The 22,837-nt window shown below is 33.7% G+C and overlaps 1 protein-coding gene across 1 annotated transcript; it reads right to left on the bottom strand.

Annotated features, from left to right (window-relative positions):
• Positions 1-20,273: 20,273 nt before the first annotated feature.
• LOC128671711 (uncharacterized) lies at positions 20,274-21,775 on the bottom strand. The gene has a single exon (XM_064436111.1). It carries the CDS (start codon positions 21,468-21,470, stop codon positions 20,274-20,276), a length of 1,197 nt encoding a protein of 398 aa, XP_064292181.1. The 5' UTR covers positions 21,471-21,775.
• Positions 21,776-22,837: the final 1,062 nt, after the last annotated feature.

Below are 22,837 nucleotides of genomic sequence, written 5' to 3'. Positions count from 1 at the left end.
AATATTTTGTTTTGCCTAGCCTGTAGCTCTGGGACACAAAGTCTCAATGCTTGGAAAACCCCCTACTTTTTTCTCTACCCATCTCTCTCAAAACTGTTTAAGTTCTTAACTTGTTTTTATAATTATATACAATTGGCTGCCTCTTTATAGATATTATTTCTTATACGAAAATTTATATTTTCCATTCGACCATCTTTTTTTGACATTAGTATAATATTCTTAGATTTTCAGTGTATTGTAGTATTACTTAACTATTCCAATGTATGTGGCTATATTTTTATATATTTTATTATCATTTAAAAATATATATTGATATATTTGTATGGATTTCACACGCGGTTTTCCTAGCCCTATACGATAAAGTCAAACCTTTAAATGCGACTCAAAGAAGCCGCTACCTATACGACACATTATTCACTCAAACAGTACTAACTATTTTATGAAAAAAAATCATTCAATTGTGTCCATTCATGTTCCAAGTGCACGTACGACAGTGAGTGAATGAAATGAATGAAATAAACTGAAGTGACCGTGCAGAATTGATGAGTTAAGAAATGCTTCAAAGGTGGTGGTCTATATAATATGTGGTGTTAATGTACTTGAGCATTGTCAATTTCTTTGGAATTACATGCATGTAACTGTTAATATATGGAATGGAATTTCGCATATTAAAACGCTCTTCCTAAACCTACTATTGTCCTTACATATTACAAAACAAAGTCCACTGCCGCGTCTGACTGTCTATTCGCGATAAACTCAAAAACTGATGGATGACTGGATTTCCATGCGGTTTTCACCAATAGATAGTGTGATTCCAGATGAAGGTTCAGGTGTATAATTTAGATAGATAGATAGATAGATAAATTCTTTATTGCACCATTCACAAAGGAGTACAGTTACAACAAGATATTCAAACATAATGAGTGCAAAGGCGGACTTATCGCTAATGCAATTTCTTCCAGCCAACCTTTTTGGATGGAAAGAGACACAAGTAAACTAAGAGGGTGCACTAAACTTAACAGTATTAAATAATTAGAAAAAAAAATTAAAATAAAAAGATATAGAAGAAATATATAAACATACAGACAAGCGTAAAGGTTGTTGTTATAGAGCAATGAATAAATATATAATAGATATATATACTTCTTTAGAAGACTAATATAATGAGACTTTACTTGCTTCCTAAAAGATGACAAGGTATTATGAGATGACAAGGATGACTATTTATTATGTTTTTACACGTGCAAAGCCGGGACGGGCCTAGTATAAAAATCTGTTGGGTAATTTTAAAAACCTGTGCATACAGCGTGACTTTGTCTTTTATAAATACTGGTGATATATGAGGATCTTCTTTCTGATTAAATTAAATATAGCAGCCTATAATATCAAATATAACCTATTCTTTTTTAATTATTTAGTCCCAAAGACAACAAAATATAAATATCGATTTTTCTCCCGTTTGTATTAATTATTTTCTTCATCATACACACACATTTTCACATTACTATCCAATTCTAAAGCACCATAGGTATAGCAAATCAATAAGCAATTAAATTATTATCCATCCGGGCGTAGCGACATCCGGATCCGGCGCTAATTCCGTTTCCGTTCCACTGGACGGAATATATCTGTCTGTCTGTAACGTTATTCTTTAATGCAAAACTGTACAAGTATCTTTACGAATGATGTGATTTATATATTTTTAAATACAAACAAACACACAGACAAATGCCTATGCCAAAGGCCGTGCGAAGTAGAGGAGAAAAAGTAGGGAAGCGGATTCTGGGCGCAAACCCTCTATGGCTGAGAAAGTAACATGGAAAACGTTTAGAGGTGCTGATAATATACAAATCTATTCGCACAGTTTGGCAATCGTAATTATTGATCTAAATATTTAATCTAATCTAAACCCATTTCTATATTTTTTCTTTTTTTTAATATGATTACTATTGTGTCCCAATGTTGGGCAAAGGCCATTTTTACTTTTTTTTTTTTTAACTAGCATAGTGGGCGTACGAGCATGCAGGTTGCCTGATGGTAAGCAAACACCGCAGGCCATGGAATGGACACTGGCAAACCGATACGTGTCACTGGTGCGTTGCCGAATTTTCGAGAAAGCGATAGACTCTTATCCTGAAAGCCCCAATGTCGAAACTTAGTTAGTTGGCCCCATAGTTTAGTACAGCTTTGCGATTCCGTAAAACTCGAAAGTCACATCACATCAAATCACTCACACTTGGCAAATCATTTTCACTTCTAGGAGAAGTTACATGTAAAACGTGTAGCTGAGCGCCAAATGTTGTTTGTGAAATATAAAAATAAAGTAGTAGTTTGTAGCTTGTGAGAAATAACTATAAATATAAAGATTGACGAGAAAAAGTGCCTGTGAAGGTCTAATTTCTAAATAAATGATTTGAATTTGAATTTGAAAATTTAAATATAATAATTCATATATACAATTGCAACGTGATACCTATTAAATTCTTTACAATCCGACATGGAAGGACAAAATACAAAAATTGATAATAATAAATTCATTCTAAGCGTAAAACAGAGCGTGTCTTTATCAAATTATCATTGACAGATCGTTTGTTTGTTAGTCTGTTACCCTTTCTCACCGAAACTTTTGGAAACACGTGTGGACATTTTGCTGATGGTCATGACAAATCGAATGGTAGTTTAACATTCCTAAAATAAAGGGTAGGGGTGTAATAGTAGTGTATATTATTGTGTACTTTGTAAAAAAAAAGTTTTAGCGATCGAAGATTGGTTTGTTCCTTTTTATTTTTATTTTGATGATATAATTAGTTTACATAACATGCTTAAATAACTATATAATTATTTGATATTAGTAAAAAGTAAAATTTTAAACGATTTGTTTAAAGAATTTGAAAATCAATTACAATTTTTTTTACGGGACAGTTAACTTGTAGACGTGTTAATTTTGTGTTATAAGTATGATCGAATTTTAAAATCTTACAATTACTATTTTAGTACACAAAAATAATAAGTACCTACAAAATTTAGTTATTCTAATTCAGTAAAGTAAACATGTTTTTTAATATACATATATGTATATTTTGTTGGTGTTAGTGCGTGGCCCTTTCGCTTCATTGCGCTCCGTCGTCCCTCGTTGCGTTTACATTCATCGACGAATCAAAAAACAACGCTAAAATTGTATATAGAGTTTCATCATAAGTTGACGCACGTCAATGTCAAATCGAATAAAACACATCAGAGCGGCAACGCGCTGCCTAGTCCCAACATGTTCTGTTCAACACGAATCAATTTAAGTTAGTAGGAAAGTACACTATATTTAAATCAGACACACACATATATTTTTTGTAATTTTTGGTGCTTCGTTACGAATAAGATAGACAAGTGTGTGATTGTGTAAGGTTACACATTATGGCCCTACTACAGAGTCACATTATCACTATCGGTTAGTGCAATATCCAATGCACCCTAATGACAAGTGTGCGCCGAGTGTGCGCAACTAATTTTGTTTTGGTGTGACACATCGGCTATTTAATTTAGCCGATGCTCTATTTCGATACGGATTCTATTACAAATGATGATAAATATAAGCTGTGTTATGGTTAAATCTGTATTATTTTCATTAGTTAACAAGAGGTAGGTATATAGTTTAAATGAGAGCTTTTATTGAACGCAAGAAAAAACCAGCAATGTTCGAATAACCAAAATTTCACGTCCAGTTCGCGGATAGTGTGGGTGGAGCAACATATTTTTCTTTATGTATAGTATCTAGAATATAGTAGCCATTAAGATGCTATAGAATTAATAAAATGAAAAAATCTAGAATCGATTGGGAATTGAACCCACAATTAAAATAGGACTGTCGGAAACAGGGATGTGGGCTCAATTCCCACTCGATTCCAGAATATTATGGTCTGATTAAAATTTTCAAAATTAGTTGTACGCGTGTATGTATAACAAATCAATTTTAAAAGCATACGCATGTATAACAAATCAATTTTAAAAGAATTGATTAGTAAACACATTGCGGCTTACTAAAAGAAGAAGAAGTGAAACGGTAAAGGAAAGGTCACAAAAGGCCAAACATTCTTACAGTCGACTGCTCAAAAACAAAACAAAAGCGTAAAATCATTCGCGTTGACATTTCAAAATCACTGATCATATTATATCGATAAGTCCCGAACATCACGACTGATACGCCCGGAAGGGCCCAGACCCTTTCGAGCCCTCGGATGTAATAAGTTCCACTTGGTATATCTAGCTGAATGGCACCGTAGTAGCCTAGCTTTTTCCACAAAAGGCAAATAATTTGTTGGCTGTTACTATAATTAGATTTTTCATTTTTGTTCCACGAAGAGCACATTATGATAAAAAAAATTAATGGTTACTAGCTTTTAATGATTTTGTTGGTATAGGCCAAATCTTGCAATATAGTTCGATTAGTTGATCGAACCTACAGCAAAAAAGTTTACGTCGTCCGATCTGTCGGACAAAGGAAGTCGGACCACGTAGCCGGAGTGAAATTGTTGGATGAAATGAAACGCAACCAACCAGTAGTAGTATCTGTTTATCTATGACTGAATGTCTATTGCCATCTGTCACTTTGTAGCGTTCGTTTTGCCGCCAATAAAATTTCAAGTTGTCCGAAAATCACGAGTTTATTTTATCACAAAACTACAATATTCCTACATGGTAGCAGAGCGTAGTTTCCGAGGTGATACAGTTTAAATTCGAAAAGTGATTACAACTTCAGTTATTGGAAATAGCTCTGACGTTGTTCGTTACGCGGTGTTTGCAAGATGGGTTCCTCGAATCTTTTCAATATAGAAAAACTGGTAGGCAGGGAAAACTTTGCTACCTGGAAATTTAGCATGAAGACATATTTAGAGCACGAGGATTTATGGTGCTGTGTGGAGCCATCTGAAAATGAGACGGTCAACGCTAGCAAGGATGTCAAAGCAAAGGCGAAGTTGATTCTACTGTTGGATCCACAAAACTACGTGCATGTTCAGGATTGTACTACTGCCAAAGAAGTGTGGACGTGTTTACAAAAAGCCTTTGACGATAACGGACTTACGAGAAGAGTGGGTCTACTCAAAGACCTAATAAACACAACATTGGAATCGAGTAGTAGTGTTGAGGAATATGTGAGCAAAATCATGAATACTGCACACAAACTGCGCAACATTGGCTTTGATGTGAACGACGAATGGCTCGGGACATTAATGTTGGCTGGCTTGCCCGAAGAATACAAGCCCATGATAATGGGGCTGGAGAGTTCTGGTATTAAAATCAGCGCAGACTCTGTTAAATCAAAACTTATCCAGGAGGTTAACACAACAAAATCAGCTGCTTTCTATACAAACTCAAAGAAAACAACAAGTCAAAATCAGCCAATGAAACCAAAGGGACCTAGGTGTTACAACTGTAACAGAAATGGGCATATTGCCAAATACTGCAAACAACCAAAGAAAACAACGGGCAAAGGAGAAAGTTCCAGTTTTGTAGCAGCTTTCTCAGCAACTATTAATGAAAATATTAGTGAAGATTGGTTTATTGACTCCGGTGCATCCAAACATATGACAGGCAGACTCGATTGGATGTATAATGTCACCGAATCTACCATAAAGAAGATTACAGTGGCCAACAGAGAACCATTGGCTGTAAAAGGTGCAGGATGTGTGGACATACATGTTAGTCCAAAGAATAAAATACAGATTAAAAATGTGTTGTATGTTCCGGGATTAGCTGCAAATCTACTTTCAGTCAGCACAATTGTAAAAGGAGGGTATAAAGTTTTATTCAATGATAAAGGATGTGAAATTCAGAATAATAGGAAAGAATCAATCTGCACAGCAATATTGAACAATAATCTGTACATCTTGGATACCGTTACAGAAGTGGCACACCTAACCTCAAGTTCTCAGAGTTGCAATTATGATTTGTTATGGCATTTGCGGATGGGCCACTTGAACTTCTCTGATATTAAGAAAATGCCTGAGTGTGCCGAGGGTGTGACTCTGGCTCAGGACAAAGGTAATGTCACCTGCCCTCACTGCCTTGAAGGTAAGCACTCCAGATTTCCTTTTCAAAATGTTGGTTCTCGAGCAACAGGACCACTTGAGTTGATACACTCAGATTTGTGCGGACCAATGGAGAACAAATCATTTGGAGGTATGAGATACTTCATCACTTTCACAGATGATTTCACGAGAATGGTCCATGTATATTTTCTTAAGGATAAGATGAATATATTAAATGTTTTTAAAGATTTTAAGGCAAAAGTGGAGAATGAATTGAATGCTAAGATTAAAATGATCCGCACAGATAATGGTACAGAATATTGCAATTATAATTTAGAGAAATATCTATCTACTAATGGTATAATACATCAGACATCTATACCTTATACTCCACAGCACAACGGATTAGCAGAAAGGATGAACAGAACTCTGGTAGAAAGAGCAAGATGTATGTTATTCTATGCTAAGTTGGAAAAGAGTTATTGGGCTGAAGCATTGGCAACAGCTGCTTATATTGTGAACCGTTCACCTACTAAATCATTGAATGGTAAGACTCCATATGAAATGTGGAAAGGTAAGAAACCTAATCTATCACACCTTAAGATATTTGGCTCTTCTGCCATGGTACATGTACCAAAAGAGAGACGCCAAAAATGGGATAAAAAATCGGTGCCAATGATATTAGTAGGTTATTGCGAACACTCAAAGGGATATAGATTAATGGATCCAAAAACCCATAAAGTGATCAAGAGTAGGGATGTGGTTTTTATTGAAAATTGTAATCAGAATGCAACTGAAATAACTGTTCCAGTTCAGGAGAGTCTGCCAGCTAGTGAGAGGTCAGAGAGTTCGTGTGTCACTCAGAAAAGGGAATTACCAGCAAGCGAGAGGTCAGAAAGCATATGTATCAGTCAGCGACAAGAATTACCCACTCTGGAGTCAACACAAGGTGATAATAACGACTCAAGTGAGTATGATACTGATACTGGAGAACTAGATGAAACCTATCTTCCTCCTCGCTCAGTGGCACAGGATTATAATAGTAATATTACACTACGGTCATTGAGATCTCGAAACAAGGAAAATGAGGAAGAAAATGTAAATAAAGGGTTTTTATGTTTTTCTAATTTTATGGATCCACAGAATGTTGAAGAAGCCCTGTCTTCTCCACAGGCTTTAGACTGGAGGAGAGCTATGGATAAAGAATATGAATCCTTGATGAACAATAAAACTTGGAGTCTGGCAAATCTTCCACCTGGTAAGAAAGCTTTACCATATAAATGGGTGTTTAAGACAAAGACTGATCATAGTGGAAATATTGCATGTTATAAAGCCAGACTTGTAATAAAAGGCTATACACAAAGGAAGGGCACGGATTATGAAGAAACATATTCACCAGTTGTGAGATATACAACCATACGCTATTTGTTTGCTCTGGCGGCTAAATATGGATGGGAAATAGATCAAATGGATGCAGTCTCTGCTTTCCTGCAAGGAGAAATAGACAAAGAGATCTACATGCAACAACCAGAAGAATACAAACAAGGATCTGAGGTATGCATGTTGCATAAATCTATATATGGCCTTAAGCAAGCAAGTAGGCTTTGGAACATTAAGTTAAATAGTGTTTTATATGATTTGGGATTGCAACAGTCAAAAACCGATTCTTGTGTCTATTACAATAAAGAAAAAGACACTTTCATAGCAGTTTGGGTTGATGATCTAATTTTATTTACTGGCCAATCATCTACAAGAAATTTAATAAAGAAAAAATTGAAACAAAAATTAGAAATGAAAGATATGGGACCTATAAGCCAGTGTGTAGGCTTGAATATAACTAGAGAAGGAGATAAAATAATGTTGGATCAGGAAAAATATATAAAGGAGATATTGGCAAGATTCAGAATGTCAGACAGTAAACCTGTAAAGACACCATTTGAGGTTGGTATGAAGTTTGATTCTAACAAAGAAGAAGCAATTGATTGTCCTTACCAACAGGTAATTGGCTCTTTGCTTTATGTAGCTCAAGGCACCCGGCCTGATATATCCTTTGCAGTAAATACAATGAGCAGATTTAACAATAACTTCAGTGCTGTACACTGGGCTGCAGTTAAGAGAATATTAAGATATCTCCAGGGCACCAAACATTTGAAGCTAGTGTATACCAAAGATGCAAATGAGAAGATCACAGGATACTGTGATGCCGATTGGGCAAGCGACGTGCGTGATCGCAAGTCTTGCACGGGCTACATTTTCATGTTGCAGGGCGGAGCCATATCGTGGCGCTCACACAAACAGCAGACGGTCGCGCTGTCGACAGCCGAGGCCGAGTACATGGCGATGTCGTCCGCGGCGCAGGAGGCGCTGTATCTGCGGCAACTGCATGGCGAGCTTTCACAGCAGCAGATCAACCCACTCATCATCTTTAGTGATAATCAAAGTGCTATTAAACTGTCCCTTAATGATAATTACTTACCTAGATCTAAACATATAGATATACGTTATCATTTTCTAAAAGACCATGTCAGTGATTTAGTTATAAAGTTTTGTTATGTTAAAGGCGAAGAAATGATTGCAGATAGTTTAACTAAGGGCACTACTGCCGAGAAACATTTGTATTGTGTTAATAGAATGGGGTTGTGCTAATTTGTATTTTATGTGAAAATTTGTATGTAACGTAAAAGATGTTGCGTTTCAAGGGAGGGTGTTGGATGAAATGAAACGCAACCAACCAGTAGTAGTATCTGTTTATCTATGACTGAATGTCTATTGCCATCTGTCACTTTGTAGCGTTCGTTTTGCCGCCAATAAAATTTCAAGTTGTCCGAAAATCACGAGTTTATTTTATCACAAAACTACAATATTCCTACAGAAATTAAACTCATATTTGACCTTTATAGTGTCCAATAGATGTAATATTTTTCGATATCTTTAAGTCATAATATAATCCCTAACATTAGGATTTTAATAATTGAATCAAAAAAAAAAAAATAAACATAAAAATAAAAACACCAAGAGCACCTGGGAACATTGCCTTTCGTGGAATAGGCTAGGTGCTAGTAGCGCAGATGTTATTCAGTAAGGTGCCCTAAGTGGAATACGCCGAAGTAAGACGGAAGTAAATATCTTGGGGATATGATGTAGTATTTGCAATACACGCTTTGCTTTTTTTAATCTTTTGTATCTTTCCTTGGGTTTGGCTTCTGCGGATGTTTTTGTTATAATATCGTTTTGCATTTTTTTAAATTTCTTTTTTAATCAAACATGTTGTTATTTTAGTGTCGGATTCTATTCGAATTTGCCTTGCCATTGGCCTCGGTAAGGTCTTACCTTCCGAGCGTAACATCTCATCTCATTACAAAAGTTTACAAAGTGTTCTAGACTCTATTTTTTTATACAAATTGTTGTAATATCATTAGTACCAATTAATTTTTGTATATTTATAGATACTCCATACAATTCCGCTTCGATATTAGAACATTACTTTAACATCAAAAAACTTTATTCATTCAAAAGTGAATAATTTTTAAATTCCTTTAACTTCATTACACACAGGACAATAATAGTACCTAAGCACTTAAAGTTAACCGATCTTAACCAAATCAACTGGAAGCAGTTTGATTACACAAACAATGCCGACGGAAACAATAGTCCTCGGTAAATAGTGCAACAATGATTTGTAAAGGCATTCAGACATTGAGCCTTGGTTAAAATGACACTTGACTGTGGACTTGTGAATGCCTCAGTTTTGAGGCCTGTGTGACATTTTGTTGTTTATGCCCTAATTCATAAGATTAAGCGGTTAGGGAGAAATTACAATTAAATTTAAATCTATTTAAAAAGCACCTCAAGTCTTTATTAACTGATAAATGTTATTATACTTCAAATGATTTCTTTAATGATAGACTCGGATAGAATTTAGGGCTAGTATAGTACATTATAGTTCATTATAGTTTGTTTTGGATTTGTAGTGGATAGCATGCTCCTCTTTATTTAATTATATTTGCATACCTATATTCGGTAAAACGTGTAGGTCTAATTCATTTTGACCATTTGTACTCATGTTTTTGGCAAATAAATATTTTCTTTCTTTCTTTCTTTCTTTCTTTCTTTCTTTCTTTCTTTCTTTCTTTCTTACATGTAACGTTTAAGGTGTATCTAGTTAGATTCATTTATTGAGAAACAGAGAAAAGACGAAACAGTAGGAAAGACAAGTGGATATATTGTGTAATCGTCGATATTTTTATCCCGTATTTTCTTGTAGCCATTTAAACGTCGCGCAATCATAAATTTTCTTTGACTGTCAATGATGCGCATTTTGTTGTTTCATAGGTCTATAAAGAAGTCTAAAAGCGAGCACAATATCTAGATTTCCTTTGGTATTTCCATTAAACAGTGTCCATTCCAAGATGTGGCTTTTAACATTTACATTTTAATAGTTTGTATGAATATATAACATTTTAAAATATTATCAATGAGGGTTTTTTAAAATCAAAGGAAGTTGATATTTATTCTCGTGTTAACTATCCATTACTATCTATACTAATATTGATTGCCATTGATTAAAATTAGTTATTGTCATAAATTTTATTCATCCTTCAATAAGGTACATAATATCAGTTTAAATCGTGTGGGAAAGTCCTGTAGTCCTGGAATACAAGTATTTCCTAGATTGGGCTCCAGTCCACTTGTGTCAAATAATATAAACACAAAATATTTTTGTTTTATGGTGGAAATAAACTGTTCTTTCATTCCCTTAGTTGGACACAATAAAAGAAATAGAATAATCGCGTCATTTCATCATTTGGACCAAGCTTCATAGCAATTGTGTCCTCTCAAGGAGTGCTCAACGCGACAGCGTCTTGATCAACCGCACTTCAATTACCGAGCTGTGCCGGGGACTACCCTGGGAATACAGTACAGGTATTTCGATAGCATTAGCCGTTAGCCTTACACGACCGTTTATTTACCTCAGTGGCGCAGTGGTAAAGTGCTTGCCTCTGAATCGAGAGGTCCCGGGTTCGAACCCCGGTCGGGTCATGATGGAAAATTATCTTTTTCTGATTGGCTCGGGTCTTGGATGTTTATCTATATATGTATTTGTTATAAAACATAGTATCGTTGAGTTAGTATCCCATAACACAAGTGTGTGTTTTGTCCTAATTATATTTATTTAATTGTAATGCATAATTTGAATATTCAACGTTTATCCTGATTTCCTATAGCGAAAGCTCTTAGTGTGTTTGTTACCTCTTCACACATAATCTAAAATCTTCCTGAAAAGTTTGCACGTGGTTGCAAATACCAAGTAGGATTTGTATAGAGTACCTTTCATTCCAAAAAAATAACTGTTCTCGTGTGACTGAAACGCGGTCAAAGCCGCGGTTAGCAGCAGTAAACAAAAAAGCAAGTACTTATTTCATTTGAAAACTCTCATGGAGAAAGATTATAAACGAAGTATTTTGTATACTCAAGAATGACGACGAGAGCCGACTCCAAATAAAATGGGATCTAATATCATCTACCTGCGCATAAGCACCAGAACAACGGCTAGGAGTTAGAAACTGATCGACCATATCGTAACAATACCATCACTACATAATATTTAAAACTATGCAATGGATAACAGAGTGATTCCGCAGGAAGGTTTATATGTATGTAACATGCGCAATAGTGCGCCCATACGAAGCCGGTGCAAGTCGCAAGTTATACATGTTTTCTTAAAAAATAATAAGTATCCCCTATCGGAAATTGACCAAAATTTACCAGTTTTTTTTTTTAAACTACCCTAATTTCGTTACAGCGCCCTTCCCTGCAGCACAGGTCGGCTGCAGTATCAAAAGCATTCGCGACGTGTTTTATTAACTTTTAACGCATGGCCGGACCGTGAAATGAGTATAAGTTTAATTTTAACAGTTTTCGAAATGGTTTTAAAAGTTTTTCAAGACACGGCAGGCTGCGGTGACCACTTTAAATGAGAACCGTGTGTCTGTTTGTTTGTTCAGTAGTATTAATTAAAATCATAAAAATGAGATATTCACCGGCACATCTATGTGAAGGTGCGTAAAGTAAAGCACTGGAATATAATATATTTATTTGCTTTAACATGGTATGTATGTTAGTCTTAAACCGGGAAGATACAGAGATGAGAAAGACGTATTAAATTTCTACTCAAAATGATTGAGCAATTACATTATAGATACAGATTTATATGGTAAATTAACCCTACGATTTTTGGGTCGCCGGTTAAAAAATAATAAAAATCTGGCTTACACAATTTCTGCCAGCGGGCAGTAGGTTCATTAATGTGGTGCTTTGATGTAGCCAAAGTAGAATTTCCTTTAGAGTGACTTTCAATTTTGAAAATTAACCCCCTGCACGATATTTATTAATGTTGTCGACGTCAAAATGTCAAACGAACAGATGTAACTTGTAGCAGCAAATATAGGTAGCTTTATCTTCGTCAAAAATGTACTCACTTACCTTATTATAAATGCGTCTGTAACTGTAACTTTCGCCCGCGGCTCCGCCCGCGTGAATTTCCCTCGGGTAATTTTTTCAGGATGACAGGTCCTTCTCCGTATTTCATACTACATGTATGAAAAATTTCAAGAATATTGGTTGAGTAGATAAAGCGTGAAGAGGTAACATACAAACAAACTTGATTTCGCTTTATAATATTAGTTGGTATAAATCACCTTTTGTGTGGCGGGGCGGGTGGTTCCGCCCTAAAATAGGACCACTCAATATCCTTGGATATCATACGAGGCGAATAAAAGATAGCTTCGGCAGCTGATGAGCTACGATAGCATTTCCAAGGAGTGTTGACTTCAAGCAGGCGGGCGGTTGTAAAACTACAGCCGAATCTTAAAAAATGTAAGGTATTTTTTTATGGACTTTGCGGCCTCAAACATACCATGTAAACATGAGCGTTAAAATAATATTAGGACAAATCACACAGATTGAGCTAGCCCCAAAGTAAGTTCGAGACTTGTGTTATGGAATACTAACTCAACAATACCATATTTCATAACAAATACATAATATAGACAAACATCCAAGACCCGAGCCTATCAGAAAAAGTCATTTTCCATCATGACCCGACCGGGGATCGAACCCGGGACCTCTCGGTTCAGAGGCAAGCACTTTACCACTGCGCCACCGAGGGCATCAGGATGCCACCTAATAAAATTGATTCTATTATTATATGGTATTAAATCTGCTTTGCGGACATATTCAATAAAAAAAAAATAAAATAAAAATATCGTGGTATTATAAATAAATATTTCATTAATAATAATAAATAATATAATTTCAGGTAATAACATTATGTACAGTATAGAAAAACCTAATACAAATGCCAGTGACCCATACTTTATTTTTATACGATTTTACTTACATACAGTAATTTTCTTTTACGTGTATCCCAAATGCATATAGATGAAAAGGTAATATATTATATACACTATATATAGATATACATATATCCAATACCCACGTGTTGGCAAGATGACGGCGATGTTTGCATAAATCTCACAAGATGGATCACCTCTCACTCAATGTCATTTTGTGAAAACCGCATTAATCTGAGTAAAATGTGTTTATAGAACAAATTTTGTTTGGATTATGATTGTATCAAAAGTTAGTTTATTGCAAATAAAAATATATAAATTTTTGATCAACATATTTATAGGTATACACAATTTGACTTCATTACTAAGTGGTAATGTATGAGACGGCGGTATTTACAATACAGACTAAAACCAAATGAATTAGTCTAGCAACTTTTTAAATTCCAACAAAACATCCTCACTATTTATATCATTCAAAATTTTAACAATGAGCTCTCACACTTGACTCTAACATATTTTAATGTACTCGCTACAAAAGTGCCAAAAATAATGAATGAGACGGCCCGTAAGAAACGTAATTCATTTTCAAGCCAAGAACGTATTCCATTCTCAGTTTGAATTTCAAACTTTGCCATAAACAAAATAGAGATTCTAAAATAGAATTTAAAAATCGAGTAAAGTTGCAAAGAACAACATACCTGTGCCTCCAGAATGCAACAAAAGAATAACAAAATACAATAGAATGGACACTTCATTCATGGATTTGTATCCACCGTAGCTAAACATGAATGAACGTAGAATTGTATGAATGAGTGGACCCCGTAGTGAACATGCCTCAGACTCGCGGGCGTCAGTATTGTTACATCATTTAAAAGTCATTCTCAGAATATCGCCATTTTGTTTTTTTTTTTTTTTTCTTCAGGTGCTCATCAAATGGAGTTTTTGATCTCATTTCCGCTGGAGCTTGATTTGTGTATCGGTTTCACAAAAGGACGGCTATATGATTATATTTCAAGTTATATTGTAAGTTTTGGAAGTTACCGGTGGTCACGTTCTGGTAATTAAAAGTTCATTTAGTAGAAACGACGTTTAAATGTGATTACAATATCTGAACCCGCCTTTTACCTTGGTCTATATGTGGAATATGCGTAGGTATTTACATGTATAATATGGAAACGTTAATAATATATTTTAGCATTCGATTAACATGAACAAAACTGAAACAAAAAATGATGTGTGACTACTTACAGCGCGGCAAGAAGTAAATGAATTAGCTATGGAAATAAAAACATGAAATAAACTCCACAACAGTGTTAACGAAAAACTTCAAAAAAAATCAAGATATATTTCGTCGACTTTCTATAAAGTATGACACAAGCACATTTCAAGAGGAAATCACACACTTTTAAGTAACTAGACTCAACTTGTTACAGCCGTGGACCGCAGGGACTTGTATCGCAAATTCGAATTAAATGCTTAGCATCTAAAACTAATTCAAACACAATTCGCATCGCTAAATTATTTATATAGACACAAATAATATTACATATTTGAACTGGGTATCGAGTTGGCTAATAAAGCTATTAAAAACATTCATATTTATCAAAATGTTATTAACAGCTTGAAACATAAACAACTACTTACATGGTATTTTCATAGACTAGCGGACGTTCTCTGATATTAGTATCTAATAAATAAATTATCACGCTTCCTTTCATCAGCACTTGATCACAATCATAATATGTTTCAGTATACCTTTTGACCATGTACTTTATTGTGTACTTACATTGTTATATTACTGATAAAAAAAATATACATAAATTTATATTTAAAAAATGGTAAGCCCTTCTGGCATAATAGGGACCAACACTGTTTGAATGAGTTTCTATCGGCATTTCTTCTCAGCAGTGGTCGTTCCGAAATGCTAGTAGTTTGTAGCTTTGGTAAACATCATTCAATTTAGAATATGTCGTGAAAAAGTGCCTGTGAAGGCCTAATTTCTGAATAAAAGATTTGATTTGATTTGAAGAAGAAGCTCTCGATGGTTGTGAGACCATTTAACAATGTATATATAAATATCTCTGTTTCATTCAAGAATTACTTTAATACGATACATCTGTTTGCTGGCTGTTGCCTTCAACAAATTTGGCAAATTATCAACCCTGTTCGTATTCACCTGGCCTCCCTTGACACAAGCTAAATAATAACCCATTATTATCTGCCTATTTGTCTGTTCATCAGATTTGCGTAGGTGGATCTCCAAAACAGGGTAAAATCAACTCTGTACAGCTAAAAATAGATGCTATTTCAGCGAAATTGATTGATTTGTTTGTTTTATCAGATAGGAAAGCAGAGGTAGCAATGTTTACCGATATATTCTGCCCATTGTTTGGATCCCGCGATTTCGTGATTATATTTTGGTTTGTCAGATTTCAACAAAGCTCGTTTTTTTATGTTTTTGTAAGCCGGTGACGCTTTGCAATATTCGTGTAAAGGGTTGCGATGATTTTTTTTTTGTTGTTATCAAACTGTCGGCATTTTCTTTTTATTTGAGTACGACAAAAGATACAATCTACGACAAAAGATATAATTTAGATGACGCAACTCTGAATATTACTACAGTACAACTACAAAAAAAAGTATAAGTTTTCTTCCAGGATATTTTTCACCATATTTTGTTCCCATCATGTAGTCACAGCAATATAATGCACTGAATTCTTAAATAAATACCTAAAATAATTTTCAGGTCATTGCAATAATTATTTCAGAAAAATAGACCATTATAATAAACAGATCTGTGTTCTTTCAAACAATCAAATTTTACTAATACTGGAAGAAATAGCGCATTCATAGCCTCAACCACCAAGATTACACTATATTTAATGAATTTTAAAATTTGCGTGTGGTCAAATTTATTGTCCGAAACATATTTATTTTCATCGCCAATAGCCTTTTATCCCGTAACTGTATAAAATATTTCTTTGACACCGAAATACTGCATTATTCAAACACTAATTTGATTCACGTCTTCATAACCAACCATTGTATAAGGGTGTGACGTAGTCAGGTAAATGAAACGAGTGAATGCTCGAATAATACTACTATATTTGAAGGAATAACACAATTATATAGGTGGTACAAAGATTAACATAATAGAAGATTAAATAGGTACTTAGTCTAACCTCACATCACCGCACTTATTGAAAAAAAAAATGAATTTATATAATATATTTTTTTTTACAGTCAAATTGATAAAATATAATCTATTTTTTACGTTTTATAATAAGGTTTTGTACGGTTTTTATGTACAATGTCTATTTTACCATACTTATTTATTATCTCTACGTTTGGTGGTATGTCCTTAATAACTTTATAAGGGCCTAAATATATATTATCTAATTTATTACTAGGTGTATTATTTTTTACTAAAATTAAATCATTTTCCTTATAGCTTACAGGATTAATATTTTTGTCATACACATACTTTCTATTTATCTTACTTCTTAACAAATTATTTCTAGCCTCTTTTTGAGAAAGTTGCAAACGGTATTTCAATTCATGTGGATAGCTCTCATAATTATAAAGAGGTTCTACATCATTTGTCAGATTACTAGGGAGAGAACATTTCTTACCAAACACCAACTCGTACGGGGTGAAATCTGTTTCAGTATGAACTCCTGTATTGTAAGAGAAACACCAAAAAGGAATCCACTTACTCCACATCTCCGGGTGATTCTCTGTTTGAATACGTAGAAACGCATTCAAATGTTTGTGAGTGACTTCCAGAGCTCCTATGGACTCGTGATGGTGGGCTGTTGAGTTGAGTTGTTTAATATTTAATAATTTACATACCTCTTGAAAAATTTCTGATAAAAACTCCTTCCCTCTATCTGTAGCTATACATTTTGGCACACCATACCTGAGAATAAAATTATTAACAAACGATCTTGCTACTTCATCAGCTTTTTTGGAAATTAAGGGATAACCTTCTACATATTTTGTCAGTTCGCATTGACACGTTAGTATATAAGAATAATTATCATTATCTCTTTCCAAAGGACCAACAAGATCTAAGAATACTTTTTCAAATGCAGTATGCGCTGTACTAGTAATTTCCATTGGTTCTTTCTTTGGTATTGAATGTTTTTGACGTTGACAACTGTCGCAACGTTTTACAAATTCTCTAACATCTTTATCAATACCAGGCCAGAAATAATATTTCTTTATGTTGTTTGACATTCTTCTCATACCAGCATGGCCACTGCTAGGCAAGAGATGAAAATCATTTAAAATTATTTTTCTATCATGTTTATTCTCAATTCTTTTTACATTACTTAAAATACATATACGCGGTCCGGACCTATTCTTATCGTTTTTTATTTTATCTAATAATTTTTCTATAAAAATTTCATTATCTTTACTCTTTAATATGTATATTTCTTCTAACTTTAATAAATTACAAAAATTATCTAAATCTCTCACAAATTCGCCTCGCGTCATTTGTGATTGAGAATCTAGAAATTTCACATAAATTGTTCTTTTACTTTCAATATAGCATAATATTTTATTTTCTTTTGTGATAATTCCCTCTTTTTTAAATTGTTTTAGTCCCTTAGTATCAATAAGTTTTAATTCTACTGATTCTTTCGGTCTTATATGGGTACTTACGACCTTTGGTTGATCAGGCCTCAAGTCTAAAGCATCCATATCTACCGATGAATCTAGTTTATTTAATTTTCTTGCGCCCGCTCTTGTCATAACATTAATAACACTTTCGTGCATTTCTTTTAAATCATTTAATGTGATTCTAGACAATGCATCTGCAGCTGCATTTTCAGAACCTTTAACATATTCTACTTCAAAATTATATTCCTCTAATATGATTCTAAATTTCATGAGCCTACTCGAAGGATCTCTCATATTGAACAAGTATACTAGTGGTTTATGGTCTGTCAGTATTTTAAATGGGCGTCCATATAAATATGGACGAAAATACTTCACAGCCCATACTATTGCTAGCAATTCTTTTTCTATCACTGGATAATTCTTTTCACCTTTATTTAAGCTCCTACTAGCATAAGCTATTGGTCGTCCATTTTTGTTTGATAAAATTGCTCCTATAGCATTATTTGAAGCATCAGTTTGTACTATAAATTTATTTTGTTCCGAAAAATCGGGATACTGTAACACAGGTGGGCTTATTAGTAGTTCTTTTAGTTTTTCAAAAGAGTTTTGACTTTCGGTATTCCATTCAAATGGTACGCCTTTTCTAGTTAATTTATTTAAAGGATATGCGATTTCTGCAAATTTTGGTATGAATTTTCTATAGTAATTCGTGAAAGCTACAAATCTTTTTACTTCGTCTGAATTTGTAGGAACTGGATAATTTTGTACTGCAGATATTTTTGCAGGATCCGGCATTATACCTTCATTAGAAATCACATGACCTAAATACAAAATTTCTTTTTTAAGAAAATCGCATTTTACTGGGTTCAATTTTAAATTGACCTGACGTAATCTTTCAAAAACATCTTGTAAATTTTTATTATGAATTGTTAAATTACGGCCAAAAACAATTAAGTCATCTAAATAAATTAGACATTTTTCATAATTTAGACCAGCCATTGCCAATGTAATCATTCTGGAAAATGAACTTGGGCTAGTTTTAAGTCCCATTGGCATACGTGTCATCTGATACTGTCCTGAATGGAAAGCTGTAAATTTTCTACTGTTTTCATCTAAATTAACATTATAGTATCCTTGATGCAAGTCTAAATGTGTGAAATAAATGCTACCTGACAACGAGTCCAGAATTTCAGTAATATCTGGTAGTGGGAATTTATCGTCTTCAATCTGATTATTCAATTTCCTATAATCTACGACAAGCCTCCATTTTTTGTCTCCTGTTGAATCTGATTTTTTAGGTACTAACAGTATTGGACTAGACCAATCGCTCTTGCTAGGTTCAATTATCCCTTCCTCTAACATTTTATCAATTTGGCGTTTAATTTCGTCCTTTTGAGAGTATGGCAAACGATATTGTTTTGAGAAGATTGGATTTGTATTAGGTTTGACAGAAATAGTATGTGTGTATACATCAGTAGTACTTAATTTATCACCAGGGAGGTAAAATATATCTGAATATTTAGCGCAAATGTTCTCAATAGTTTTTTGTTCCTCAATATTTAAATGTTGCAATTTCATTAATGAGAAAAGTTTTTTCACTCTATTTGAATCGGTCGTTGACTTTTCAAATTCACAAATATTATAGTTACTAACTTTATCAATTTTTGGATTTATTTCTGTGAGTTGAACATCATTTTCAGTAACATTAAGTATTCTAACAGGAATCAATCCATCTTTTGGTGAACATATGGAACTTGCTAAAAATATACCATGTTTTATTTCTTGAGATAATATGACACAATCTTCATTAATGTCCGTATGTATAAAATGTATTGACTCGCTTCTAGCTGGGATCTCAAAAATAACATTACATGTATTTATTAAAGGTAAAGTAATTTTCGAATTAATAAATAATGTCAAAGTATTTTTACTGAAGTCTAATTGAGCTTTGCATCTATTTAAAAAATCACGGCCTAAAATTCCACTTCCTTTAATTGGTAAATTTTGAAAAACAAAAAACTTATGATTGAATGTTTCATTATTAAAAGTTAATGGTAAAAATAAGTATCCTATTGCTTGTACACTTCCACCTAAACCGTTGACTGTTACATTCTCCTTATGGATTGGAATGTTACATTCTATAGCATGTTTATACGTACATGCCGATATTGATGCTCCAGAATCTACTAAAAAATATTTTTTGTTATAATTATTACATGATAATGAAAGTAAAGAAATATAACAATTACTATCACTGGCTAAAATAAATTTTTCACTATTCCTCACGAAAAAACTGATTCAAAGAAAGTTCTGACTCTTCAAATTTTTCGAAATTATTATTATCATTATCATGCATTAAATGAATATTACGATTATTACGCATCCCTTGATTTCCTCTAGTTGAATTAAAAAATTTACCTCTCTGCTGTGGACCTCCGCTACTTCCTCGCGTGTACTGACCTCGTGACCCTTGTCCTCGAGAAGCTAGATGAGCTGCTTGCTGTCCTCGAGCTCTTCCTCTATGTACAGGATAGCGGCAACGTCCTCCACGCCAGCTTCTATAATAATTTGAACCATTGTTGAAATATTTATTATGGTATGGTTTCTTGTACATACCCATGATTTCTCCAGATGTTGAAGGAATTGATACTTCTTCATCTTGGGCTGCCTGTACAGCATCTTTAAGTGAACTATAATTCCTGGCAGAAATAATCGTACTAAGTCGACGATTACGCAAGCCGTCAGCAAATTGCTTAACAGCCATTTTTTCATTAATAGGTTTTAATATTTTATAGCATTGATCATTCCCGTCAGCTTGCGTTATCGTTAAATCAACAAATAGTTCCGTTATTTCTTTACCATAGTCAGCAATTGACAAGTCATTTTGTCTAATTTTTTGTAATTTATTTTGTATTGCCGTTGCAGCTTTCTTACACAATAATACATTTCTCCTATCAATAATTAACTCATTAACTGATTCATATTTTGATTTTAATTTTAACTTAGCTTCAGGAGAAAGCCTACTTTTTAATACGAAATTAATTAAATTTTGTTTACATGTATCTTCTTTCAATAAAGTATTATAATATTCAATGTTATCAATCAACTGTTTTGTATTCGACTCCTCATTTGTCATAATAGGTAAAAGATTTAACGCCGTTTTTAAATCAAAAGAATTCATGTTGAACGATGACTTCGGCTTATCACTATTACACAACACTAAAATATTTTCATGTAACTCTAAAAATCGACTACAATAATTTTTGATTAATATAATATCATCCGAACTATAATATTTTCTCTTAAGTTTTTCTTCAAAACCTATCAGCCACGTCTCATATTTCTCATAGATTGCATTAATCTCATTTAATTTGTTTACTAACACTTTTTCCGTTCTTCGACTGGCTCCTAATTTAATTAAATATACTCTAATTTTCTTTAATTCCTCATACAATGATATAATAGTTTCCATTAGTCACTTACCACCATAACGTAGAGTAAAATATTCTTGTACCTGTGCACATAAAGAACATAACACATTAAAAAATAAATAAAAATAGACTTTAAAATATAATCGCGATTACAATTAACACTATCAAGTCCAAAGTTCAGTCACAGTGCATCATCCGTCCGTCCGTATATGGAAAGTCGCTGCATTCCTTACCGGTGACCTATATCTCGTACATAAAATTATTATTAGGATATTTGATTATATATTTAAGATACTTTTTTTTTTTTTTTTTTTAAGTAGATTATTGTATTTTATTATTTTCACTTTTTTTTTTTTTTTTTTTAATATTTATTTTTATATAATAAATTTTCACTTTTGAAATATATTTATGCACTTTTATTTTTATTTGTTTTTTACACCATTTCTTTTGAATAGATTTTTTGGGGTGGGTTAAGGTCTTCCAACTGTCGCCGGAAAAGTGATCTTCTTATAGTCGCCCGATTTATCTCCTTAACAATCCATTTTCTATGGCATTTTCTATATAGTCGATATATGAAGAACAGCACGCCACACAGTATAATTAACAGGATAACACACAGGATAATATTTGTGGTGCTCATATGAAAGCGAATTTGTTCTGTAGTTGCTTTATTATCGCCAGCCGCAGCATTCTGGATGACCAGGGTTTCTTCTTTAGACTGTGGGGAGCCCATTATTTTTGTGAAATTTTTTATTCACGTGTACACTAGCGTTTAGTCCGAAACAAAGATAGAACTGGTACTTTTCCATTGTCCTTATTAACGATTACACGAGTAACGTCTCAAATTCGCGGCGCGGTGGAAGATTCCATAGGCAGGGTCGCCATATAAGGGTGTGACGTAGTCAGGTAAATGAAACGAGTGAATGCTCGAATAATACTACTATATTTGAAGGAATAACACAATTATATAGGTGGTACAAAGATTAACATAATAGAAGATTAAATAGGTACTTAGTCTAACCTCACAATTGAAAGGCTACAGTTCACATGTAACCCTATAATAAACCACTTAAAAGAACTACAGTCGCTTTCAAATTAATACTGACATGATAATAACATGAATTGATTCACAATTATAATGCTACCAAACATTATTCTACCCTTAATAATTCATAAACTGGTTTGCCGGGGGTGCTTTTGAAAGGGCGGGGCTAATGCTTGCCCACCCTTGCAGGTTTCTTTTGCAGGATCAAAATCACGCGCGCAACATACGGATGGTATTATAGGGTTTTCATACTTAATTAATGCTGCATTGTGTACAAGGACCAATAGGGGTTGATACTTTTGCGAAAATAATTTTTTTATCAACTGTTTCATAATGATAAACATAATTTTTATTTGCTCAAAA

The sequence above is a fragment of the Plodia interpunctella genome, chromosome 8, assembly GCF_027563975.2.
Source record: "Plodia interpunctella isolate USDA-ARS_2022_Savannah chromosome 8, ilPloInte3.2, whole genome shotgun sequence".
In the NCBI taxonomy this organism is placed as follows: domain Eukaryota; kingdom Metazoa; phylum Arthropoda; class Insecta; order Lepidoptera; family Pyralidae; genus Plodia; species Plodia interpunctella.
The sequence above is the reverse complement of the archived record's forward strand: the minus strand, read 5'-3'. Positions and strand labels throughout refer to the sequence as shown.